Genomic DNA, 19,782 nt, shown 5'->3' with positions numbered 1-19,782 from the left:
ATGGGGTTGTCATGTAATAACCTCTATGGGATTGTCATGTAATAACCTCTATGGGGTTGTCATGTAATAACCTCTATGGGGTTGTCATGTAATAACCTCTATGGGGGTGTCATGTAATAACCTCTATGGGGTTGTCATGTAATAACCTCTATGGGATTGTCATGTAATAACCTCTATGGGATTGTCATGTAATAACCTCTATGGGATTGTCATGTATTAACCTCTATGGGGTTGTCATGTAATAACCTCTATGGGGTTGTCATGTAATAACCTCTATGGGGTTGTCTTGTAATAACCTCTATGGGATTGTCATGTAATGACCTCTATGGGGTTGTCATGTAATAACCTCTATGGGGTTGTCATGTAATGACCTCTATAGGGTTGTCATGTAATAACCTCTATGGGGTTGTCATGTAATAACCTCTATGGGGTTGTCATGTAATAACCTCTATGGGGTTGTCATGTAATAACCTCTATGGGGTTGTCATGTAATAACCTCTATGGGGTTGTCATGTAATAACCTCTATGGGGTTGTCTTGTAATAACCTCTATGGGATTGTCATGTAATGACCTCTATGGGGTTGTCATGTAATAACCTCTATGGGGTTGTCATGTAATGACCTCTATAGGGTTGTCTTGTAATAACCTCTATGGTGTTGTCATGTAATAACCTCTATGGGGTTGTCATGTAATAACCTCTATGGGGTTGTCATGTAATAACCTCTATGGGGTTGTCATGTAATAACCTCTATGGGGTTGTCATGTAATAACCTCTATGGGGTTGTCATGTAATAACCTCTATGGGGGTGTCATGTAATAACCTCTATAGGGTTGTCATGTAATAACCTCTATGGGGTTGTCATGTAATAACCTCTATGGGGTTGTCATGTAATAACCTCTATAGGGTTGTCATGTAATAACCTCTATGGGGTTGTCATGTAATAACCTTTATGGGGTTGTTGGAAATAATATATAATTCAGGTTGCACAGTAAAAATAGTTTCCATATTTGATGAGACGTTGAATACTGGGTGATATTTTACTGATTACATGTTTCATGTATTATAATTTCAAATATTAAGTAAAACCAGAATTCTATTAAGTTAAAAACTCAAATAAACATTAATTATTATATAGGAGTTAACATTGTTTATTTCGATCAAAATTATTTGGCAATGACCAAGAAAGATGGAAATTTGAATTTTACTTTTGTATATTTCAGTTCATTGACAGGTTACAGAGATGATGCCAGCAGTAGAAATAGCAGCAGTAGACCAACCACACCCCTGAGCAGCCCTAGACGAAGAAGTCGAGTTGCAAGGCAGAGTAGAATACTATGTTGTGGTCAAAGTCATGCTGCTGCTATATGCTATGGAGACTTGTACACATGGGGGAATGCTCATAGTGGAAGGTACATTATATAGTTGCCTTTTGTCATGGTTTTGATATAACTAATTGGTGAATTTTGCTAAATGAAACTGTAAGTGAATGTAAAAACATAATAGAACTAATTTAAAAGGTTACAAAGAAAGTGAATTTGAGTGAATTTACCCAAATGATATGCACCACCTTTTTTCTCTGGTTGCTCAACAGGTAAGTTTTCCTTCTCTCAGTTTTTCTGTAAAGGATTCTCTACCAATTGTGATTATGGTTTGTGGATGTTTAGAGATAAGATGGAAACACACCTAATAACTGCTTCTTACCACTCACTTTATGACGCCAAAATTATAGTAATATAAATAAACTAACCTTTATTTTTTAGACTTGGCCACGGTGAGATAATCATTGATGATGGAAAAGTGACACCATTCCGAGTAGAAACATTACATATGCACAGAATACAAGTGATGTCAGTTGCTTGTGGAAAAGAGCACACTCTGGCTCTCTGTCAACAGGGTGTAAGTATTAATAGATTAGATTTATTGCAGACACAAAAAATCTACTTTAGATTTAGGAGTCATATCTAAGCCAGACATGGCAATACATTTCAATACATGGCAATACAAAATGTACATCCCAATACATTCCAATACATTTCAATACATCCCAATACATTTCAATATATTTCAACACATTCCAACACATTCCAATACATTTCAATACATTCCTATACATGGCAGTACATTCCAATACATCCCAATACATTTCAATACATCCCAATACATGGCAATACATTCCAATACATCCCAATACATTTCAATACATCCCAATACATTTCAATATATTTCAACACATTCCAACACATTCCAATACATTCCAATACATTTCAATACATTCCAATACATCCCAATACATCCCAATACATTTCAATATATTTCAACACATTCCAATACATTCCAATACATTTCAATACATTCCAATACATCTGAATACATTCCAATACATCCCAACACATTTCAATATATTTCAACATATTTCAACACATTCCAATACATTCCAATACATTTCAATACATTCCAATACATTCCAATACATTCCAATACATCTGAATACATTCCAATACATTTCAATACATTCAAATACATCCCAATACATCCCAATACATTCCAATTACGATTATTTTTTAAAAATGTTATGCATAAAAACTCTTGAAACAGTTGGCAATAAAATCATTTTTTAACTCAGTAGTTCCTTTATATTTATAAAAGTATTAAGTGTTGAATCGAAATATAAGGTCTGAACTCTGATAAACGCTTTTGTTTTGTCCAGGTCTATGCATGGGGTTCTTCTAAGTTTGGTCAAGTTGGTGTTGGTAATACACAAACACAGGCCAGACCAGTTCTAATTGCAGAACTGTTAGACCAGCAAGTTGTTGCTGTGGAGTGTGGGCATTATCATTCATTGGCTCTGTCACATGACCACAGGTAATAATAACAAAGTATAATAACAATGTCACAGACTAGAAACACAATTTGACTGTTAAAACATTGAAATAGGATTTGAAAATAAGGTACATGGAGTACCTCACTCATCAGGAGTTAAGACTTTATTAAATAAACCACCGAAACAGACTACGTTATAAGCGCTACAGATTTGCATAACAATGGAGTGAGTTTACAATATTAAAACTAGTTGTTGCATAGCAACGATTTGGCTCTGTGTCTACAGGAAGAAGCTTAGCCAATAGATGCACACGACTCTTTGAATTTTGACCAACCACTTATTCTATTCATTGTTGAGTGAGGGCGCCATTTACTATGAATGCAAAAGATCTTTTGAAAGAATTAAACAGATATATATATATGTGTGTTTACATAACAACTGCTTGTATTTATTTCATAAAACATTGATTCATTTCATCCCAATTTCAGAGTATGGAGCTGGGGATGGGGTGTGCATGGTCAACTAGGTCATGGTGACCCTAAAGACCACTATACACCAAAACATATCTCATCACTTGATTCTTATCAGATTATGCAAATTAGCGCTGGTTGTTGTCACTCTGCTGTTTTGACCTTGGGTGGTTCAGTCCTGACCTTTGGCAGTAGTAGATTTGGTCAGCTGGGTCATGGTGATATTCAGAAGGTCAGTTCACCTACGCTGGTTAAAGGCATAGCAAATGACAAGATTGTCATGGTAACATGTGGGTTTTATCATATGGTAAGTCAGATTAAATATTGTCATTCTGATTGAACGCTAAAAATGAAACTATATAGTATTTTCTTTTTGGAGAGATGGCTTTACATGTTAAATGTTGACATCCACCCTCATGCCAGAGATAACTTTATTGAAATGCTAAACTTTCCTTTATTGCAACCCTTCTTCATCGCTTTACTTATATTCTCAACCATATTATTTTTATTGCCATAAATTTAAATTACTTGAAAGTTGCTGTAACTGCTGGCTGTTAAAGTTCAATGTCTAAAACCATGGGAAAGAAGTAATGATTATTGAATTGTGTTGCTCTCATGTTTTCTCTTCTCTTCTGTTTTGCATTGAATTTTTAAACCTAAATTCCTTGGTGAGCCTTAACACAGTAAAACTAATGTTTTAGTTTATGTACTTCCATGTACAACCAAAGTGAGCATTTACATGCATAACTATTATACTTCTGATAGTGCAAATATGATACTTTTTTATTATTTAATTTCATTAGGTACTAGTATTAGAATAGATAGTTGATAGTTTTGAATTTTGTTATTATTAGTCTTAGTTTTATTATTATTAAACTTATTACCCCGGTAGTATTTGTAACAATACATTACATTTTACTTTTATACTTAACATTATAATATTTTCTCTTTCTTTATTATTTCATTATTATTATTATCCTTTGTTATACTTTTATTGCTACTGTACTGATAGAAATACTGTATTTCTAAAGATGCAATAAATATTATTATTATTATTACTTCTATTATTAGGTTGTGGTGAGCAGTAATCCACAAAAATTGTACACATGGGGCAACCATCCTGTTACTCTTAGACATAAACTGATTCTAAGTCGTAGACGTAGAGGATCCCATGCTTTACTAAAACCTGACAATTCAGAAATTGTACATCTGACACCTACGTTATTGGATAATGACATCACCAACAGAATAAAACAGGTAGGGCATGTTTTGAAGGTGCATCATCGCAGCTCACTTTTCAAGAAGAGCAAATAGTATTTTGAATTCTGTAAAGCCAACAACCATGATTTCCAGTTTGTGCGAACTTGTCCCTCTATACTTAAGCTTTTGGATCATATATGCTAAATTACGGTTCTGAATGAAACAAACAGACAGAGAATGCTTTATTCAAAAACACCATCAAACCCTTTTCGCTACCTTAAGCTATATTGTGAAAATGAATTAAAAAAAAACAATTCTTTGAACATCTCAAAAACAAATTGTACATGTATCTGTATCTAGAACATTTATCAACATTTGCTATTTGCTCTGTTGTGCAAGAAAAGTGTTACTGATATGAGTGGCATTAATTTACATTGTACATTGACAATATATGTGTTTACATGCTGCATTTGTTTCAAAATACCTTTAAATGTACCCACTAACCTTTTATATAATTCGTTAAACCAAGTAACCCTATCTAATGTATCACTTTCTCACATCGTAAAACATCGTTACCACTTTACCAATCAATGTGACTAATCTGATTTGCATATTATATGATTATTTCAGATTTCTGCAGGATGTAACCATACCCTGATTGTGACCAATGCCGGTGAACTCTATGCACTTGGAAAAAATGATTTTGGTCAACTTGGTGTTGGTACATATAGAGTTGAACAGGTAAGAGTGTGATATTTGCAATATTTGATTTCTGTTTATAAGATTTTGATTTTTAGTTTGAATGAAAACAAGTATTTGTTAAGCTAGGATATATATGCTCAAATTCTTCATCTCTAGTAAAGTTTACTCTCCATACATGTGGCTGTGAGGCCCTGTATTTCATCACCACCACAAGTAATAGTAATTACAAATAGTAATTTATTGATTCATAATCAAATAATGCATTTAGTTCTAGACATAGCAATCCAGAAATATAATGAAAATATCGACAATCAACCCAATCTTTTATCCAGTAGGCGAATAAAAACAGGGAAGACTCTAAAAAGTAATTGGTCCACTAAGTGACTGAGTCGGTGCACAGTCAGTGCTTGGCATGTAAAAATAAAATAAACAGGAGCTAAGTAGAGGGGGATAACTTAATCAATCACCAATATAATCAAATGAAACCTTAATAGATCATAATATCAAAATTGTCCAAAAATAAAAAGATATTAAAATTTCCTATTATTTCATCCTGCCTCCTACAACTAGAGTATGATATTAGTAGAAATTATTGATCGACCTATACTACCTTTATTCAAACTAAAAATCCAAAGTATTACTGGAGATACATCCAGCATGAAATTCAGACCTGACCCTGAATCTAGCTGATCCATCAGTAGAAACTAGTGGCAATGTGTGGACAAGTTTGTTTACCAAATCAGTGGCGATTACTGTTCAGTGTGAAAACAGTGATGATATGTAGATATCTGTTCCTGAATTCACTGTTTATTGAATGTTCATATATAGTGCATGCATGCGGGAAAATCTATAATACTGTTTTTCTTTTATGGTATAAAAATTATTTGCCATGTGAGCCAATTTTTGATTCACCACCCGAGTATATGTTATGCTGCAATGCATTCCTCTGAAATATGCTTCTCTGATGACATTAAGATACTTACATTGTTTGCATGTCTTACTCTTATATCAAATTACACTTTCGGCTATTCAGGGGATAAACACGTACCCTCCGAATTTCATTCTTTTTTTAAAATTTATTGATTCAGAAATGCAAATTAATTCTCAAGTTTGTGTTTTTTGGGAAATTATTTCACTCTCAGAATAAACACTTGCATTTCTCAAACAAATAAAATGCTGCAAAACAAAATATTCACTGACAATACTTGATAGTCTTCACTTAGATGTGACCTGAATTATGACTTGTATACAATGACTTCAGATGGCGATTTGTTAATGGACTGATTTGACTGCACATACTTGTATACAATGACTTCAGATGGCGATTTGTTAATGGACTGATTTGACTGCACATACTTGTATACAATGACTTCAGATGGCGATTTGTTAATGGACTGATTTGACTGCACATACTTGTATACAATGACTTCAGATGGCGATTTGTTAATGGACTGATTTGACTGCACATACTTGTATACAATGACTTCAGATGGCAATTTGTTAATGGACTGATTTGACTGCACAGACTTGTATACAATGACTTCAGATGGCGATTTGTTAATGGACTGATTTGACTGCACAGACTTGTATACAATGACTTCAGATGGCGATTTGTTAATGGACTGATTTGACTGCACATACAAATGATATCTTTCAGCAACTTCCAACTCTAGTGCAGCACTTTTCTGACAAGCCAGTGCTGGTGGCTGCTGCTGGAGCAGAGTTCTCTGTTGTAATGGATGTGGCTGGTCACACATGGGTGTGGGGAAGAGCTGACCAGGGACAGGTGGGTTGATAGATGCAGTGAATGCATGAGTGTGGGGAAGAGCTGACTAGGGATAAGTGGGTTGATAGATGCAGTGGATGCATGGGTGTGGAGAAGAGCTAACCAGGGACAGGTGGGTTGATAGATACATTGGATGCATTGGTGTAGAGAATAGCTGACTAAGGATAAGAGGGCTAACAGATGCAGTGAATGCATGGGTGTAGAGAAGAGCTGACTAGGGATAGGTGGGTTGATAGATGCAGTGAATGCATGGGTGTGGCAAAGAGTTGACAAGGGATAAGTGGGTTGATAGATGCAGTGGATGCATGGGTGTAGAGAAGAGCTGACTAGGGTTAAGCGAGTTGATAGATGCAGTGAATGCATGGGTGTGGAGAAGAGCTGACCAGGGACAGGTGGGTTGATAGATGCATTGGTGTGGAGAAGAGCTGACCAGGGACAGGTGGGTTGATAGATGCAGTGAATGCATGGGTGTGGAGAAGAGCTGATAAGGGATTAGTGGGTTGATAGATGCAGTGGATGCATGGGTGTAGAAAAGAGCTGACTAGGGTTAAGTGGGTTGATAGATGCAGTGAATGCATGGGTGTGGAGAAGAGCTGACAAGGGTTAAGTAGGTTGATAGATACATTGAATGCATGGGTGTAGAGAAGAGCTGACTAGGGATAGGTGGGTTGATAGATACAGTGAATGCATGGGTGTGGAGAAGAGCTAACCAGGGACAGGTGGGTTGATAGATGCAGTAAATGCATGGGTGTGGCAAAGAGCTGACAAGGGATAAGTGGGTTGATAGATGCAGTGGATGCATGGGTGTATAGAAGAGCTGACTAGGGTTAAGTGGGTTGATAGATGCAGTGAATGCATGGGTGTGGAGAAGAGCTGACCAGGGACAGGTGGGTTGATAGATGCAGTGGATGCATGGGTGTAGAGAAGAGCTGACCAGAGATAAGTGGGTTGATAGATGCAGTGGATGCATGGGTGTAGAGAAGAGCTGACCAGAGATAAGTGGGTTGGTAGATACATTGAATGCATGGGTGTAGAGTAGAGCTGACTAGGGATAAGTGGGTTGATAGATGCAGTGAATGCATGGGTGTAGAAAAGAGCTGACCAGTGATAAGTGGGTTGATAGATACAGTAGATGCATGGGTGTAGAGAAGAGCTGACTAGGGATAAATGGGTTGATAGATACATTGGATGCATGGGTGTAGAGAAGAGCTGACTAGGGATAAGTGGGTTGATAGATGCAGTGAATGCATGGGTGTAGAGAAGAGCTGACTAGGGCTTAGTTGGTTGATAGATGCAGTGAATGTATGGGTGGGTGTAGAGAAGAGCTGACTAGGGATAAGTGGGTTGATAGATGCAGTGCATGCACAGGTGTAGAAAAGAGCTGACCAGGGATAATTGGGTTGATAGATGCAGTGGATGCATGGGTGTGGTGAAGAGCCGACTAGGGATAAGTGGGTTGATAGATGCAGTGGATGCATGAGTGTAGAGAAGAGCTGACTAGGGTTAAGTGTGTTGATAGATACAGTGAATGCATGGGTGTTGGAAAGAGCTGATCAGGGATAAGTGGGTTGATAGATGCAGTGAATGCATGGGTGTAGAGAAAAGTTGACCAGGGATAAGTGGGTTGATAGACACAGTGATCGCATGGGTGTAGAGAAGAGCTGACCAGAGATATGTGGGTTGGTAAATACATTGAATGCATGGGTGTAGAGTAGAGCTGACTAGGGATAAGTGGGTTGATAGAAGCAGTGAATGCATGGGTGTGGAGAAAAGCTAACCAGGGACAGGTGGGTTGATAGATGCAGTGGATGCATGGGTGTGAGAAAGAGCTGATTAGATATAAGTGGGTTGATAGATGCAGTGAATGCATGGGTGTGGGAAAGAGCTGACTAGGGATAAGTGGGTTGATAGACACAGTGATCGCATGGGTGTAGAGAAGAGCTGACCAGAGATATGTGGGTTGATAGATACATTGAATGCATGGGTGTAGAGTAGAGCTGACTAGGAATAAGTGGGTTGATAGAAGCAGTGAATGCATGGGTGTGGAGAAGAGCTAACCAGGGACAGGTGGGTTGATAGATGCAGTGGATGCATTGGTGTAGAGAAGAGCTGACTAGGGTTAAGTGGGTTGATAGATACAGTGAATGCATGGGTGTAGAGAAGAGCTGATTAGGGATGAGTGGGTTGAAAGATGCAGTGGATGCATGGGTGTAGAGAAGAGCTGACTAGGGATAAGAGGATTGATAGAAGTAGTGAATGCTTGGGTGTGGAGAAGAGCTAACCAGGGACAGGTGGGTTGTTAGATGCAGTTGATGCATTGGTGTTAGAAAGAGCTGATCATGGATAAGTGAGTTGATAGATACAGTAAATGCGTGGGTGTAGAGAAAAGCTGACCAGGGATAAGTGGGTTGGTAGATACATTGGATGCATGGGTGTAGAGAAGAGCTGATTAGGGATGAGTGGGTTGAAAGATGCAGTGGATGCATGGGTGTAGAGAAGAGCTGACTAGGGATAAGAGGGTTAATATATGCAGTGAATGCATGGGTGTAGAGAAGAGCTGACTAGGGATAAGTATGTTGATAGATGCAGTGGATGCATGGGTATAGAGAAGAGCTGACTAGGGATAGGTGGGTTGATACATGCAGTGAATGCATGGGTGTAGAGAAGAGCTGACTAGGGATAAGTATGTTGATAGATGCAGTGGATGCTTGGGTATAGAGAAGAGCTGACTAGGGATAGGTGGATTGATAGATACAGTGAATGCATGAGTGTGGAGAAGAGCTAACCAGGAACAGGTGGGTTGATAGATGCAGTGAATGCATGGGTGTGGAGAAGAGCTGACTAGGGATAAGTGGGTTGATAGATGCAGTGGATGCATGGGTGTAGAGAAGAGCTGACTAGGGTTAAGTGGGTTGATAGATGCAGTGAATGCATGGGTGTAGAGAAGAGCTGACTAGGGATAAGTGGGTTGATAGATGCAGTGGATGCATGGGTGTAGAGAAGAGCTGACTAGGGTTAAGTGGGTTGGTAGATGCAGTGAATGCATGGGTGTGGAGAAGAGCTGACCAAGGACAGGTGGGTTGATAGATGCAGTGGATGCATGGGTGTGGTGAAGAGCCGACTAGGGATAAGTGGGTTGATAGATGCAGTGGATGCATGAGTGTAGAGAAGAGCTGACTAGGGTTAAGTGTGTTGATAGATGCAGTGAATGCATGGGTGTTGGAATGAGCTGATCAGGGATAAGTGGGTTGATATATGCAGTGAGTGCATGGGTGTAGAGAAAAGCTGACCAGGGATAAGTGGGTTGATAGACACAGTGATCGCATGGGTGTAGAGAAGAGCTGACCAGAGATATGTGGGTTGGTAGATACATTGAATGCATGGGTGTAGAGAAAAGCTGACCAGGGATAAGTGGGTTGATAGACACAGTGATCGCATGGGTGTAGAGAAGAGCTAACCAGATATATGTGGGTTGGTAGATACATTGAATGCATGGGTGTAGAGTAGAGCTGACTAGGGATAAGTGGGTTGATAGAAGCAGTGAATGCATGGGCGTGGAGAAGAGCTAACCAGGGACAGGTGGGTTGATAGATACAGTGGATGCATGGGTGTGGGAAAGAGCTGATTAGGTATAAGTGGGTTGATAGATGCAGTGAATGCATGGGTGTGGGAAAGAGCTGACTAGGGATAAGTGGGTTGATAGACACAGTGATCGCATGGGTGTAGAGAAGAGCTGACCAGAGATATGTGGGTTGATAGATACATTGAATGCATGGGTGTAGAGTAGAGCTGACTAGGAATAAGTGGGTTGATAGAAGCAGTGAATGCATGGGTGTGGAGAAGAGCTAACCAGGGACAGGTGGGTTGATAGATGCAGTGGATGCATTGGTGTAGAGAAGAGCTGACCAGGGTTATTTGGGTTGATAGATACAGTGAATGGATGGGTGTGGGAAAGAGCCGATCAGGTATAAGTGGGTTGATAGATGCAGTGAATGCATGGGTGTGGGGAAGAACTGACCAGGGACAGGTGGGTTGATAGATGCAGTGAATGCATTGGTGTAGTGAAGAGCTGACTAGGGTTAAGTGGGTTGATAGAAGCAGTGAATGCTTGGGTGTGGAGAAGAGCTGACCAGGGACAGGTGGGTTGATAGATGCAGTGGATGCATGGGTGTGGGAAAGAGCTGATCAGGGATAAGTGAGTTGATAGATACAGTAAATGCATGGGTGTAGAGAAAAGCTGACCAGGGATAAGTGGGTTGATAGATGCAGTGAATGCATAGGTGTAGAGAAGAGCTGAATAGGGATAAGTGGGTTGATAGATGCAGTGGATGCATGGGTGTGGGAAAGAGCTGATCGGGTATAAGTGGGTTGATAGATGCAGTGAATGCATGGGTGTGGGAAAGAGCTGACTAGGGATAAGTGGGTTGATAGACACAGTGATCGCATGGGTGTAGAGAAGAGCTGACCAGAGATATGTGGGTTGATAGATACATTGAATGCATGGGTGTAGAGTAGAGCTGACTAGGAATAAGTGGGTTGATAGAAGCAGTGAATGCATGGGTGTGGAGAAGAGCTAACCAGGGACAGGTGGGTTGATAGATGCAGTGGATGCATTGGTGTAGAGAAGAGCTGACTAGGGTTAAGTGGGTTGATAAATACAGTGAATGCATGGGTGTAGAGAAGAGCTGATTAGGGATGAGTGGGTTGAAAGATGCAGTGGATGCATGGGTGTAGAGAAGAGCTGACTAGGGATAAGAGGATTGATAGAAGCAGTGAATGCTTGGGTGTGGAGAAGAGCTAACCAGGGACAGGTGGGTTGATAGATGCAGTTGATGCATTGGTGTTAGAAAGAGCTGATCATGGATAAGTGAGTTGATAGATACAGTAAATGCGTGGGTGTAGAGAAAAGCTGACCAGGGATAAGTGGGTTGGTAGATACATTGGATGCATGGGTGTAGAGAAGAGCTGATTAGGGATGAGTGGGTTGAAAGATGCAGTGGATGCATGGGTGTAGAGAAGAGCTGACTAGGGATAAGAGGGTTAATATATGCAGTGAATGCATGGGTGTAGAGAAGAGCTGACTAGGGATAAGTATGTTGATAGATGCAGTGGATGCATGGGTATAGAGAAGAGCTGACTAGGGATAGGTGGGTTGATACATGCAGTGAATGCATGGGTGTAGAGAAGAGCTGACTAGGGATAAGTATGTTGATAGATGCAGTGGATGCTTGGGTATAGAGAAGAGCTGACTAGGGATAGGTGGATTGATAGATACAGTGAATGCATGAGTGTGGAGAAGAGCTAACCAGGAACAGGTGGGTTGATAGATGCAGTGAATGCATGGGTGTGGAGAAGAGCTGACTAGGGATAAGTGGGTTGATAGATGCAGTGGATGCATGGGTGTAGAGAAGAGCTGACTAGGGTTAAGTGGGTTGATAGATGCAGTGAATGCATGGGTGTAGAGAAGAGCTGACTAGGGATAAGTGGGTTGATAGATGCAGTGGATGCATGGGTGTAGAGAAGAGCTGACTAGGGTTAAGTGGGTTGGTAGATGCAGTGAATGCATGGGTGTGGAGAAGAGCTGACCAAGGACAGGTGGGTTGATAGATGCAGTGGATGCATGGGTGTGGTGAAGAGCCGACTAGGGATAAGTGGGTTGATAGATGCAGTGGATGCATGAGTGTAGAGAAGAGCTGACTAGGGTTAAGTGTGTTGATAGATGCAGTGAATGCATGGGTGTTGGAATGAGCTGATCAGGGATAAGTGGGTTGATATATGCAGTGAGTGCATGGGTGTAGAGAAAAGCTGACCAGGGATAAGTGGGTTGATAGACACAGTGATCGCATGGGTGTAGAGAAGAGCTGACCAGAGATATGTGGGTTGGTAGATACATTGAATGCATGGGTGTAGAGAAAAGCTGACCAGGGATAAGTGGGTTGATAGACACAGTGATCGCATGGGTGTAGAGAAGAGCTAACCAGATATATGTGGGTTGGTAGATACATTGAATGCATGGGTGTAGAGTAGAGCTGACTAGGGATAAGTGGGTTGATAGAAGCAGTGAATGCATGGGCGTGGAGAAGAGCTAACCAGGGACAGGTGGGTTGATAGATACAGTGGATGCATGGGTGTGGGAAAGAGCTGATTAGGTATAAGTGGGTTGATAGATGCAGTGAATGCATGGGTGTGGGAAAGAGCTGACTAGGGATAAGTGGGTTGATAGACACAGTGATCGCATGGGTGTAGAGAAGAGCTGACCAGAGATATGTGGGTTGATAGATACATTGAATGCATGGGTGTAGAGTAGAGCTGACTAGGAATAAGTGGGTTGATAGAAGCAGTGAATGCATGGGTGTGGAGAAGAGCTAACCAGGGACAGGTGGGTTGATAGATGCAGTGGATGCATTGGTGTAGAGAAGAGCTGACCAGGGTTATTTGGGTTGATAGATACAGTGAATGGATGGGTGTGGGAAAGAGCCGATCAGGTATAAGTGGGTTGATAGATGCAGTGAATGCATGGGTGTGGGGAAGAACTGACCAGGGACAGGTGGGTTGATAGATGCAGTGAATGCATTGGTGTAGTGAAGAGCTGACTAGGGTTAAGTGGGTTGATAGAAGCAGTGAATGCTTGGGTGTGGAGAAGAGCTGACCAGGGACAGGTGGGTTGATAGATGCAGTGGATGCATGGGTGTGGGAAAGAGCTGATCAGGGATAAGTGAGTTGATAGATACAGTAAATGCATGGGTGTAGAGAAAAGCTGACCAGGGATAAGTGGGTTGATAGATGCAGTGAATGCATAGGTGTAGAGAAGAGCTGAATAGGGATAAGTGGGTTGATAGATGCAGTGGATGCATGGGTGTGGGAAAGAGCTGATCGGGTATAAGTGGGTTGATAGATGCAGTGAATGCATGGGTGTGGGAAAGAGCTGACTAGGGATAAGTGGGTTGATAGACACAGTGATCGCATGGGTGTAGAGAAGAGCTGACCAGAGATATGTGGGTTGATAGATACATTGAATGCATGGGTGTAGAGTAGAGCTGACTAGGAATAAGTGGGTTGATAGAAGCAGTGAATGCATGGGTGTGGAGAAGAGCTAACCAGGGACAGGTGGGTTGATAGATGCAGTGGATGCATTGGTGTAGAGAAGAGCTGACTAGGGTTAAGTGGGTTGATAAATACAGTGAATGCATGGGTGTAGAGAAGAGCTGATTAGGGATGAGTGGGTTGAAAGATGCAGTGGATGCATGGGTGTAGAGAAGAGCTGACTAGGGATAAGAGGATTGATAGAAGCAGTGAATGCTTGGGTGTGGAGAAGAGCTAACCAGGGACAGGTGGGTTGATAGATGCAGTTGATGCATTGGTGTTAGAAAGAGCTGATCATGGATAAGTGAGTTGATAGATACAGTAAATGCGTGGGTGTAGAGAAAAGCTGACCAGGGATAAGTGGGTTGGTAGATACATTGGATGCATGGGTGTAGAGAAGAGCTGATTAGGGATGAGTGGGTTGAAAGATGCAGTGGATGCATGGGTGTAGAGAAGAGCTGACTAGGGATAAGAGGGTTAATATATGCAGTGAATGCATGGGTGTAGAGAAGAGCTGACTAGGGATAAGTATGTTGATAGATGCAGTGGATGCATGGGTATAGAGAAGAGCTGACTAGGGATAGGTGGGTTGATACATGCAGTGAATGCATGGGTGTAGAGAAGAGCTGACTAGGGATAAGTATGTTGATAGATGCAGTGGATGCTTGGGTATAGAGAAGAGCTGACTAGGGATAGGTGGATTGATAGATACAGTGAATGCATGAGTGTGGAGAAGAGCTAACCAGGAACAGGTGGGTTGATAGATGCAGTGAATGCATGGGTGTGGAGAAGAGCTGACTAGGGATAAGTGGGTTGATAGATGCAGTGGATGCATGGGTGTAGAGAAGAGCTGACTAGGGTTAAGTGGGTTGATAGATGCAGTGAATGCATGGGTGTAGAGAAGAGCTGACTAGGGATAAGTGGGTTGATAGATGCAGTGGATGCATGGGTGTAGAGAAGAGCTGACTAGGGTTAAGTGGGTTGGTAGATGCAGTGAATGCATGGGTGTGGAGAAGAGCTGACCAAGGACAGGTGGGTTGATAGATGCAGTGGATGCATGGGTGTGGTGAAGAGCCGACAAGGGATAAGTGGGTTGATAGATGCAGTGGATGCATGGGTGTAGAGAAGAGCTGACTAGGGTTAAGTGGGTTGGTAGATGCAGTGAATGCATGGGTGTGGAGAAGAGCTGACCAAGGACAGGTGGGTTGATAGATGCAGTGGATGCATGGGTGTGGTGAAGAGCCGACAAGGGATAAGTGGGTTGATAGATGCAGTGAATGCATGGGTGTTGGAATGAGCTGATCAGGGATAAGTGGGTTGATATATGCAGTGAGTGCATGGGTGTAGAGAAAAGCTGACCAGGGATAAGTGGGTTGATAGACACAGTGATCGCATGGGTGTAGAGAAGAGCTGACCAGAGATATGTGGGTTGGTAGATACATTGAATGCATGGGTGTAGAGAAAAGCTGACCAGGGATAAGTGGGTTGATAGACACAGTGATCGCATGGGTGTAGAGAAGAGCTAACCAGATATATGTGGGTTGGTAGATACATTGAATGCATGGGTGTAGAGTAGAGCTGACTAGGGATAAGTGGGTTGATAGAAGCAGTGAATGCATGGGCGTGGAGAAGAGCTAACCAGGGACAGGTGGGTTGATAGATACAGTGGATGCATGGGTGTGGGAAAGAGCTGATTAGGTATAAGTGGGTTGATAGATGCAGTGAATGCATGGGTGTGGGAAAGAGCTGACTAGGGATAAGTGGGTTGATAGACACAGTGATCGCATGGGTGTAGAGAAGAGCTGACCAGAGATATGTGGGTTGATAGATACATTGAATGCATGGGTGTAGAGTAGAGCTGACTAGGAATAAGTGGGTTGATAGAAGCAGTGAATGCATGGGTGTGGAGAAGAGCTAACCAGGGACAGGTGGGTTGATAGATGCAGTGGATGCATTGGTGTAGAGAAGAGCTGACCAGGGTTATTTGGGTTGATAGATACAGTGAATGGATGGGTGTGGGAAAGAGCCGATCAGGTATAAGTGGGTTGATAGATGCAGTGAATGCATGGGTGTGGGGAAGAACTGACCAGGGACAGGTGGGTTGATAGATGCAGTGAATGCATTGGTGTAGTGAAGAGCTGACTAGGGTTAAGTGGGTTGATAGAAGCAGTGAATGCTTGGGTGTGGAGAAGAGCTGACCAGGGACAGGTGGGTTGATAGATGCAGTGGATGCATGGGTGTGGGAAAGAGCTGATCAGGGATAAGTGAGTTGATAGATACAGTAAATGCATGGGTGTAGAGAAAAGCTGACCAGGGATAAGTGGGTTGATAGATGCAGTGAATGCATAGGTGTAGAGAAGAGCTGAATAGGGATAAGTGGGTTGATAGATGCAGTGGATGCATGGGTGTGGGAAAGAGCTGATCAGGTATAAGTGGGTTGATAGATGCAGTGAGTGCATGGGTGTGGGAAAGAGCTAACTAGGGATAAGTGAGTTGATAGACACAGTGATCGCATGGGTGTAGAGAAGAGCTGACCAGAGATATGTGGGTTGATAGATACATTGAATGCATGGGTGTAGAGTAGAGCTGACTAGGGATAAGTGGGTTGATAGAAGCAGTGAATGCATGGGTGTGGAGAAGAGCTAACCAGGGACAGGTGGGTTGATAGATGCAGTGAATGCATGGGTGTGGAGAAGAGCTGACCAGGGACAGGTGGGTTGATAGATGCAGTGAATGCATGGGTGTAGAGAAGAGCTGACTAGGGATAAGTGGGTTGATATATGCAGTGAGTGTATGGGTGTAGAAAACAGCTGACCAGGGATAAGTGGGTTGATAGACACAGTGAATGCATGGGTGTGAGAAAGAGCTGATCAGGGATAAGTGATTTGATAGATACAGTAAATGCATGGGTGTAGAGAAGAGCTGACCAGGGATAAGTGGGTTGATAGATGCAGTGAATGCATGGGTGTAGAGAAGAGCTGACCAGGGATAAGTGGGTTGATAGACACAGTGAATGCATGGGTGTAGAGAAGAGCTGACTAGGGATAGGTGGATTGATAGATGCAGTGAATGCATGGGTGTAGAGAAGAGCTGACCAGGGATAAGTGGATTGATAGATGCAGTGAATGCATTGGTGTAGAGAAGAGCTGACTAGGGATAAGTGGGTTGATATATGCAGTGAATGCATGGGTGTAGAGAAGAGCTGACCAGGGATAAGTGGATTGATAGATGCAGTGAATGCATTGGTGTAGAGAAGAGCTGACTAGGGATAAGTGGGTTGATAGATGCAGTGAATGCATTGGTGTAGAGAAGAGCTGACCAGGGATAAGTGGGTTGATAGATGCAGTGAATGCATGGGTGTAGAGAAGAGCTGACCAGGGATAAGTGGGTTGATAGACACAGTGAATGCATGGGTGTAGAGAAGAGCTGACTAGGGATAGGTGGATTGATAGATGCAGTGAATGCATGGGTGTAGAGAAGAGCTGACCAGGGATAAGTGGATTGATAGATGCAGTGAATGCATTGGTGTAGAGAAGAGCTGACTAGGGATAAGTGGGTTGATATATGCAGTGAATGCATGGGTGTAGAGAAGAGCTGACCAGGGATAAGTGGATTGATAGATGCAGTGAATGCATTGGTGTAGAGAAGAGCTGACTAGGGATAAGTGGGTTGATATATGCAGTGAGTGTATGGGTGTGGAGAAGAGCTGATTGGAGATACATATAAGTGGGTTGATAGGTGCAGTGGATGTATGAGTGTGGAGAAGAGCTGACCTATGACAGGTTGGTTGATAGATGTATGAACACAAAAGAATATACATTTGGATGATACAACTTACTTGTATATGAAGCTGTGATTCTACAGTTCGAAATAGTACACTGTTCTGCCAATTCCAGATTAATTATTCAGCAATTAAATAAATTATTTCATATGTCCCATCTAGTGTAATATCACTTATAGAATGTGCGTCATTACAAAGATTGTATGTGCCCTCAAATAATGAAATGCATAGGGTAATGTGTGTATTCATATTTTTTCATTCTTTCAATCATCAGATTCAAAGAGAAGTAAGTGTGATGTCAATTTGACTGTAATTTGCATGTCTTGTTGTCATGTACATTTTATTTGTCATGTTGTGTTGTCATGTACACTTCAATTGTCATGTCTTGTTTTTTTATCTTTCCGTATTTGTGTATGATACACCTATAGCGTTAGGCAGTCAATATAATGATGTTACTTACAAAACTGTCTATTTAATTAAATAACAACTCTTAGCGAATAAAAAGAAGATGAAGCCCAAATTTCAGTATGCAAATTGCACTCCATAGAGTGCTTCACAAAATGTCTACATTTATTACTGCCGGTTCAGATGCAGTTCGAAAACAGGGACTTATGTTTTGACCCTTGTGCATCCGTGCGTCCTTGTTTCCGTTCGTGCGTCCAGACCTGTATCTTGACGTATCATAATCAAACTTCACACATACATCAAACATGATATTATACATAAATTATGCACATCAATTTGTTTCACGATCTGATTCAAGATGGCCGAATGGCGGCCATTTTTACTATTTACAAATAGATTTTGTTCAAACTTAGTATATACATTAGACATATTATGGGAAACAATTATATTTTTCAGATCTGATTCAAAATGGCAGACTAGTGGCCATTTTGTTTTAATGAATGGGCTTCTAGACCCATACATGTACATGTATGTCTTGCTTTGACTGATTATGTTCAAATTTTTAATATTCATTATACATCGTGTCATAGATATACAGATATATTGGTTTAACAATCCTATACAAGATGGCCGAATGGTGGCAATTTTTGTGCTAAAAAATCATCAAAAATCAAGCATTTATGGATGGATTTCATTGAAACTTAGTTCATACATTAGACATTAGGGTTCCTGATGCACATCATTTTGTTTTTCAAATCAGATTCAAAATGACTGACTGGCGGCCATTTTGTTTTAATGATTGGGCTTCTAGAGCCATATCTCTGACATGCTTTGATTGATTATGTTCAAATTTTATATACTCGTTATACATCATGTTATAGAGATATACATGTATTCAAAATGGCTGATTTTGTTTTAATTAATGCTGTTCCAGAGCAATATCTCTCAATGTGGACAAGTACTCGTTTGACGACCAGATACAAATGTCAATCATTTTTATGTTAAACAGTCATCATAATCATATATTCCTGACATGGTTATATTCCAGCTATATTACTATAAACAATACTGTATATCTTAAATTCGATAACTAACGAGCATTGTGCTATGCATGGCTTGTTTTTCTTTTGTATATGACCATGAATTCATGAAGAAGACAATTTTGATGTTAGTGTTCTATTTGTGCATGATTTAAGAGTCATATTCTCCTCTAAAAGGTGACGAGAAGGCATGTTTTATACTTTCACGATAGTCTTTGAATTGACTGTCAATCATAGGATTAAGACCCCAAGTAATTTTTATATTCATAGAATAAAAGGGTGTGGGGTTCAAATTTGATGCAATCCCAGGGATTGCAAAGTCACAGTTTTATACTTTGTGTAAATAGCTGGGTAAATTTTAGACTTGCACATTATTTTAAAACCACTTTCTCCGTGACAAGTTGTCAGTGACATAGTGATGTGAAATATATTTATTGATCAGCAAAACATCACATGGATCCTTGTATACTTCCTGTACTGTTGCATTGTGGGA

At 41.0% G+C, this 19,782-nt stretch overlaps 1 protein-coding gene across 1 annotated transcript in view; it reads left to right on the top strand.

The window, feature by feature from the left end:
• Positions 1-6,989, top strand: part of LOC102801279 (uncharacterized) — a 56,411-nt gene extending 49,422 nt beyond the window's left edge. The window contains exons 15-21 of the mRNA XM_085497520.1: positions 1,222-1,410; positions 1,762-1,897; positions 2,709-2,863; positions 3,311-3,599; positions 4,364-4,549; positions 5,123-5,233; positions 6,852-6,989. Coding sequence (XP_085353646.1) covers positions 1,222-1,410; positions 1,762-1,897; positions 2,709-2,863; positions 3,311-3,599; positions 4,364-4,549; positions 5,123-5,233; positions 6,852-6,989 — 1,204 coding nt within the window. The remainder of the gene's footprint in view (positions 1-1,221; positions 1,411-1,761; positions 1,898-2,708; positions 2,864-3,310; positions 3,600-4,363; positions 4,550-5,122; positions 5,234-6,851) is intronic.
• The last annotated feature ends 12,793 nt before the right edge of the window (positions 6,990-19,782 follow it).

This window comes from Saccoglossus kowalevskii, chromosome 3 (assembly GCF_978046115.1).
Source record: "Saccoglossus kowalevskii chromosome 3, keSacKowa6.1, whole genome shotgun sequence".
Lineage (NCBI taxonomy): Eukaryota > Metazoa > Hemichordata > Enteropneusta > Harrimaniidae > Saccoglossus > Saccoglossus kowalevskii.
This window is presented reverse-complemented; position numbering and strand designations above follow the sequence as displayed.